Genomic DNA, 7,998 nt, shown 5'->3' with positions numbered 1-7,998 from the left:
AGAGAGAGAGAGAGAGAGAGAGAGAGAGAGAGAGAGAGAGAGAGAGAGAGAATATAGCAGCTAGACTTTGGACCTGACTTTGAGCTGGAAAACGTGGCCAGAGAATAGTTATCTTGATGTTTTAGAGCTCAGTACATGCAATTGAATGTATGTTTCTCGCTATTTTTTTATCGATCAAATCTTGCCATTTTGTTTTCCTCCCAGTTGTATAACTGTACACCTATTATGCCAGACATTGCCGTACTACGGGAGGCAAAAGACAAGTTACAACAGAAACTCCTATTTCCATATTATCCTTCTGTCACGATAATCTATTCCAGTCTCCTAAACAAAGGCTAGGTGGAAGCAGCCCGACTCCTAAACAGTCTGGTTTTCTTCGATTGCCACAAATTACTAAAAACGGGATTCCGACACCCTTCTATCAATTCTATTGGAGATTCACTTTAATTTGTGTTCCACCACTTCGACAGGACTAGATTAGAAACTCTAGACGCCTATTGACAATGTTAAAGTAATTAAACTGGCGCTAATAGGCTAATGAATAAGCTGACTGAGAGGCAGACTAACTGCTACTATCTAATTGATTGGTTCCTGCCTTTATCCATTAAATGATCATGGAAATCTACATTTATCATTTCAAAATCACTACATTTTTCATACATCTTGCGTAATGTTTATGTTGCAACAAAATGAACTGTCTCTGCTCGCAGTTTTCCACATAGTATTCAGTTAAGTTTTCTTCAAACATGAACTAAAAATTATTTGTTAATAGAGACACCGACTAAGTTATCTTTCACTGTGTTTTCTGTTCAGCCAATAACGTGTGCAGACGTGAAAGTGTCGAAACCCCGCCCGGTGGTGACCCTGCTTAACGGCCTTGAAGTTGTCTGCGACACTGAGACCGATAACGGAGGATGGATCGTGATTCAGGTAAGCTTATAAAATCGAGACCACATCCCTCATAGTGCGGTCAAAAAAGTCCTGGCGCAACTTATCCTCAAAAATCTTTTTAACGGGTGAATCTCAGTGTTACCCATATTTTGCACAGCAATTTGTATCAATTTGTCTTAACTTTTTTCCCCAACAATTGAAGCTAAATTTTTTTTTTTAACTTTCTTCATAGATTAATATGAAATACATTGTACTACAAATCTCCTTCACGTGGAAAATGGGATTGTACACAGCGCTACCCGCTTCCCTCACACCTCACACATTTTGCATACGCATGTATGGCCTAGGTCACAACTCACCATTGACACTTTTTAGTGGCAAAAAAGTTACAAGAAATTTACTTTTTTTTGTAAATACTCTTTTGCACTAAAAGTTCTCGAAACATGCGTTCAATAAAGGCAATCTCGCGATTAGAAAAAAACTGTGTACAGACTTGCTTTTAAAAGTGATATTGTCCCAGCTGTAAACCTTTTAAAATCAGTAGAAATAATCCACTGGGATTTTTTATTAGTAGGGCCTATTTATTAAGGAATTTTCTAGAAAAGAGCTAACAGGTGTTTAAAAAACGTTAATCTGTTAAGACAAATCGATAAAAGTCACACTGCAAAAACTGGAGAGTCTATGTTCCATAGTTGAGGAGATATTTGACAATAAGTTGCGCCACCAATTTTTTAACACACTTTAAGACGTTTATTAGGTCTTGATCATAGATGTACACTATAGTAACTAGATACAGTACGCCCCTCTCTCGCCTTGCTGCGCGATGGCCACATTTGACAGCGGCGTCTGCCATGTTTCAGTGGGCGAGATGCGTGAAGGAGTTCAAGCTAAAGCAATGGGCTAGGCATGTTTTCTTTCTCCCTCATACGCGATAGGCGAGGCTTGGTCCTTGTTAATTTTTTTATTTTTTTTACAAGGGCGCCGTGGCGTGCTATCTAGGTTTCTAAATAGCAATAATACAGCGTTCTTTCTATAACTAGATCTACAAATGTATTATTAAATAGATAGAGTTAGGGATAGATCTATAAAACTTTTAAAAAAGAAAAAAAAGTCCCCTTTATTTCTTCATCAGCCCTTAATCTACGAAGTGGTTTATTTCTTAATGACTGAATCAAAGCGTATAGGGCCTATAGAATTTTTAAAAAGAAGTATGAAAAGATGTGGGTGTCATGGAACCTCCCAATCACCCCACCCTCTCTCTCCTCCCGAATCCCAATACCCCCCCTCCCCCAACCCAAGTTTGGCTGGCTTTAAATTAAATCAAGATATGAGCCATAGAAAGAAATCCAGAGTTTTTCTGCCATTAGGTGTGCGAAGGCTAAAGCTCTTCATAAAGCAAATTCAGCCAAACAAATTATGAATACATGTAGATCTACTAGTATTTAAAAAATCGAGTTAAACTTTCACTTGTGACATTTGAACAGGGAACTGTAGGCCTATTTTTCATTCTTACATTCAGTTATTTTTTTAAAAGTATACCAAATAAGTAGTGCTTTATTCTGTATGTATTAAACTTTGGTGATTTATATTGATTTTAAGAACTAAAGTAGACCATTTACAGCACTTAAACTAAAGCTCCTTCTATTGCTGTTTTAAGTAAGTCTAATTTTAGACATTCGTAAAACAACTGTGACAACTATGGACTCCCTAAAGATAAAAAAGTGAACTTAGTGTTGTTTTGTAGCCTGGTCAATTGTTTTTCTACACAGAGTAGTGATAACAGAAACAAAAACCTTTACTAATTGTGTTTTTTGGACAACATTCAATGAAACAAAACATTAAAAAGTACACTGTTTGATAAAGAAATTACCTGTCCGTTGTGAAAAAGATCTAGCTGCTAGTCAACCTTAACTCTAATGGCCCCGAACCTTGCTGATAGCTCTTTATATTTAAAAAAACAACCGGGGTGACTATTTGTGTCTATAAGACATATTATGAGCTAAAAATAGATGATGTAATAAAAGAAAACAGACATCACTGATCTGCCTGACAGAAGCAGTGATGGGTAGTTTAAATTCATTCGAACAATAGAAAATGTGCTAAACACATATTATACGCTGTGCATATAGCAAGCTCAGCACCAAGCGCACTCAGGACTATGGTTTCCTTTGTCACTAATAAGCTTAGATCTATCCTATACTATACATCAAGCATTTTAGACACTAGCCTATCTTTGGCTGCTCTCATCCATCATCATCCCATAAAAATAATTATAATTGATGATACTGTTATATTACTATGTTTAATATATATGTTAAGTCATTGAGTCATTGTCTAGTGAGTGAAATTTGTGCCTCAGATTAGTAGATCTAGCTTGGATTTTGTGATGTTTAAGTAAGTAATTTAAACACAAAGACGAGGCAAAATTGCAGTGGTTAGATTTGATATCAATTAACTGAAAGGTAGGCTTTGATCAGACCAGGCTCTTAATCTTTTCGAATATTTTCTTCAAAACATAGATCGGGATCTAATCTGTCAAAATTCTTATCAATCTTATTCTTGCCAGTCTCTGACTGTTAGCACACTGATAAGTTAAACACAGCAGTGTTGCACCATCCTTTCTGGTCTCGTTTTATTGTAAAGAAAGTATCTAAAGCTGTAGATCTTCTACTACTATTACTACTATTATTACTACTACTACTACTACTACTACTACTACTACTACTACTACTACTGCTGCTGCTGCTGCTGCTGCTGCTGCTGCTGCTGCTGCTGCTGCTGTTGCTGCTGCTGCTGCTGCTACTACTACTATAGCGCCCACAAACCCAGCTCTAGGTGCTTTAGAATCCACATAAATGCATGTATGAACAATATTCACACACGCACACACACACACACGCACACAGTTACGCATACACACACACACACATACACACACACATGTACATACAGTACAGACAAACACTCCCACGCACACGCACGTGCGCGCGCGCTCACACACACACACACACACACACACACACACACACACACACACACACACACATCTCACGCACACGATTACACATCGTACAAACATGATCTAGATTCTAGATCTAGATCTAGATATCTAGAATATCGACGTCTATGGGAATATGGCTTTTCTTTGGGTTACATAAACGAGTTTTAGTATTATTTTCATTAAGCTGGAGCTTATTATCAATCATCCAGTTCTTAACATCATCAATGCACATACCCATGGTGGCAGGCAAGGTTTTAACATCTGGTGGTGGAACAGATTTATACAACTGTGTATCATCTGCGTACAAGAGATAATCCATACTCAACTGTGATTTCTAATCAAAGCTCAAAAAGACGTTAATCCAGAAAGGGACTAGATCTACAGTTTCACATGCTTGCACTTTTCAGAGAATCACTTTGGGTTAAAACATAAGGTTAGAATTAAATAAAACACGTAAGAGCAGAGACACGCCCACTCACATGTAAACAAACGTTTTCGCCCACTGAAATATGGCCGCCAACAAACTCAAATGTTTCCGTGTCACGTGACCTCGTACGGACTCTAGTTTAAAAGGAGATAACTCTATGGTCTTGATTCATTTCCAAAAGTAGATTACGGATATATAAATCTAGAGCATTTTAATATTTCGTAATTGTTCAATGATTTTATCAACAGTTTACAGCTAATCTGCGACAATTCTGGACTCATTTTAAATCTTTCTACAATTATTTTACGTTCATTTTACAATCACTTTGAACTCATTTTTTTCAATAATTGTATCCATTAATTTTACAATCAAGTTGTATCCATTTTTGTAATTTTACTATCAGTTCACAATCGTTTTACAATTATTTTACTATCATGTTGCATTCATTTTACATCATATTGCATTCATTTTACAATCGTGTTGTATTCATTTTACAATCATGTCACAATCCATGTTCAGAGACGTGCGTCAGCTGATGTGGACTTTTACCGCGGCTGGGTCGAGTACAAGTACGGCTTCGGTGACCTCTATGGAAACTTTTGGATGGGTCTGGAGAAAATCCACAAACTGACTAGCATGGTCAGTAACTCTTCGCTCTTGTGCAACACGTCATTGTGCTTTGTAATGTAATGTTGTTGGTATTTGTTGGGTTTTTTTGTTTTGTTGTTGTTGTTGTTGTTTGGTTGTTGTTGTTTTTTGTTTTTTTTTGGGGGGGGTTGTTTCCTTAATGGGCCTTGTTGTGGACTCCACGAAGAAATCTTCGAGCGAGAGCGATCGAGGCCCTTTTTCGGCTCAATTGCCATTATACTAAGAGGCACCTCCACTCGTACAAATAATTCCATTTGAATTGCCATTGTTCCTTGACATTCAAACGTATTTTTTTTTACATCTTCCTCGTTGTTGTTTTTTGTTGGTAGTGGTGGTGGTGGTGATGGTGATGTTGTTGCTGTAATTGACGTGGTGTTGTTGTCGTCGTTGTCATCGCTCGTGGTGATGTTGTTGTTGTTGTTGTTGTTGTTGTTGTTGTTGTTGTTGTTGTTGTTGTTGTTGTTGTTGTTATTATTATTATTATTATTATTGTTGGTGTCATTGTTGCTGTTGTTATTGTTGTTGTTTGTAAGAGTAGTGGAAACAGAAGGAAAAGTTGACGAGTAGGAATAGATTACACGTATCTGCGCTATTATGGCAGTTACAAGGGCAGTCCCTGTTGTCGTTGTAGTTTAGTTATTGTTGGTGCTGATGATGCTATTGCTGGTGTTGTCGTTGTTGTCGTTGTGTATGTGGGTGTGTGTGGTAGCCTATCCATTCGAATTGTTTGGAGCCCCGAAGAGCGTGTTCTTTGCCAGGGTTACCACCTCTCTTGGGTAGTGGGCACCTCCCTGAATCCTCTCCAAAGAGATGCCACCGCCGGACCTCCGTGACGGGGTATCTCTGTAGCCAGTGCTCCAAATCTTGGGGCTCCTGGCTGCACAATGGACAGATTGGGTCCCGATGTTTTGTCTATGTATATTTGTAGGCCCGCAGCCCAGAGAAGTGACAGGTCCTGATTTTCCCAGTAGTGACTGGTCACTACGGGACTTAATTTGAGCAGACATTCAGACGCACTACACCTCCTTCCAACTGTCTGTTTCCTGTAGCTGTGGCTCATAATTTGTACGCTATTCCTGTGTGTGACGTCATGAGAAAATACGTGGCGTCATGGGTGGGTACGTGACATCATGGCCGACTACCTGACGTTATGAGCAGGTGCTTGTCGTCCCGAGTTAGTAAGTGACGTCATGGATGAAAATGTGACGTCATGAGTGGGTGTATAACGTTATGAATGGGTGCATGAAGTGAAATAGTGGGTACGTGACGTCATGAGTGGTTACCTAACGTCATGGGGGTGGGGGGTCTGATGTCATAACTGGGTAAATGTGGATGACCTTTTACCTTTGTCGCCTTCTCGTCCACAGCAAAGATATGAACTGAGAATTGACATCTCCTACGAAGAAAAGAACTACCACGCTAATTACAATAGCTTCTCTCTCTTGGGAGAACCGGAGTACTACACTATCCAGATATCTGGATATTCGGGAGATACTACAGACACGATGTTGCGGGTCAATGGTCATGCATTCTCCACCAGCGACAGTGACCACGACACATCGAATGAAAACTGTGCCAGAGACTTCCACGGAGGCTGGTGGTACCTGGAGTGTCACCAAGCTCATCTGAACGGCGTCTGGGGAAGCAAGAAGTATGGAGAAGGCCTGAACTGGAGGCCATTGACCGGCTTCTACGACTCTGTCAGCTTCAGCGAAATGAAAATCCGGCCAGTAGATAACGATCTGCGTTGTTCAAACGCCCTCCTCTAATTCTTTTTTTAATGTGTTTATTTACCGATCATTTGCTTGTTTGTTTCTTGCTTTCCTTGTAAGTAGTACCATACAGGGCGAATGTATCAGTCCACTGTTGTCAATTTTTCAAAACAATTTTAGCGCAATAATAAAGAAATAAGTACAAATACAGTGTAGTAGTAGTGTCAGCGACTGTTCAATTATTCTTTTTGCTTTTGTTTTGGTACGGGAAGGAGGGGGGTGGTCAATTTTATACCACAATTTACACCAACTTTAAATTATTTGACTTTTGGAAATTAACTAAAGATGTCTTTGATTTCAAACGAATTTGTCAAAATAAACCCAATGAGAAATTTTTGTACAGACCGACTTTTTGCACACAAGACACAAACGGTGAGACAGCTAGTACAACCGCTTCTGTTTCAAATTAATGGCCAACAATTTAGGACTTGGAAGTTATAATTCGAAATTTCATTGAGACAAAGCACGGTAGCAAAGCCTTAGATACTCATAGAGATAGTTTGCTAAGAATTGACAAGTCTTATCGTTGAAACTATACCCCATTCACATAATGTATTGTATGTATAACAAAATTTTAAATACATGTGGTTCATCATATCAATTCTGTGTTCATATTGATGTTTCTGTCTAGTTCTTTGCTTGTTTGCTTGGGGGGGTTTTTTCTTTTCATCTATGTTTCTTTGGACATTCTTTATTACGATTCAACCAAAATCTTCAATAAACATATTTTCATAACATCAAGATACTTTCTTCTGTTCTCTCTGATTGCAAAACAATATGATTGGTAGCTTTTAAGGACAACCTGGCTAACCCAGATTTCGGAGTTTTCCAGAGCTAAATAGCTTGATCTACACCAAAAGTGGGCTTTGCCCTATCTATAGGAGATGTTTGGTTTCATTGGTATGTGCATTTGTTGGGTAAAAGAGTCTTTTAAAGAAACTGAACAAGGGGCAAAAATGCTACCTTCGATTTTATCAATACAGCATTCTTCGGGATAGCCCATTTGTGTTTAAAAGCGACCAATTGTAAACATTATAAATACAAAAAACAATGAAACAGGTGTCATGTAAAAACACTCGCCATAACGTAACTGGAAATATTTACAGTCCACTCTTTGACACTAGATCTACTCACGGTCGCCATTCAATTAGTCTCCTCTAAGTAAAAGCTTTTATTGTTTGTTTGTTTAGTATAGGGTTTTACGGCGCTAGCAACTGCATAAGGTCATATGAGCGCGCGGGACACACCTAATACTTTTT

The 7,998-nt window shown here is 38.6% G+C and overlaps 1 protein-coding gene across 1 annotated transcript in view; it reads left to right on the top strand.

Annotated features, from left to right (window-relative positions):
* The window catches only part of LOC101852441 (ryncolin-1-like), a 12,570-nt gene extending 5,090 nt beyond the window's left edge, over positions 1 to 7,480 (top strand). The window contains exons 2-4 of the mRNA XM_005089155.3: positions 814 to 930; positions 4,839 to 4,958; positions 6,335 to 7,480. Coding sequence (XP_005089212.1) covers positions 814 to 930; positions 4,839 to 4,958; positions 6,335 to 6,736 — 639 coding nt within the window. The 3' untranslated portion in view covers positions 6,737 to 7,480. The remainder of the gene's footprint in view (positions 1 to 813; positions 931 to 4,838; positions 4,959 to 6,334) is intronic.
* Positions 7,481 to 7,998: the final 518 nt, after the last annotated feature.

This window comes from Aplysia californica, unplaced genomic scaffold (assembly GCF_000002075.1).
Source record: "Aplysia californica isolate F4 #8 unplaced genomic scaffold, AplCal3.0 scaffold00003, whole genome shotgun sequence".
Classification (NCBI taxonomy): Eukaryota; Metazoa; Mollusca; class Gastropoda; order Aplysiida; family Aplysiidae; genus Aplysia; species Aplysia californica.
Note: the sequence above shows the minus strand (reverse complement) of the source record. Positions and strands in the feature narration are given on the sequence as shown.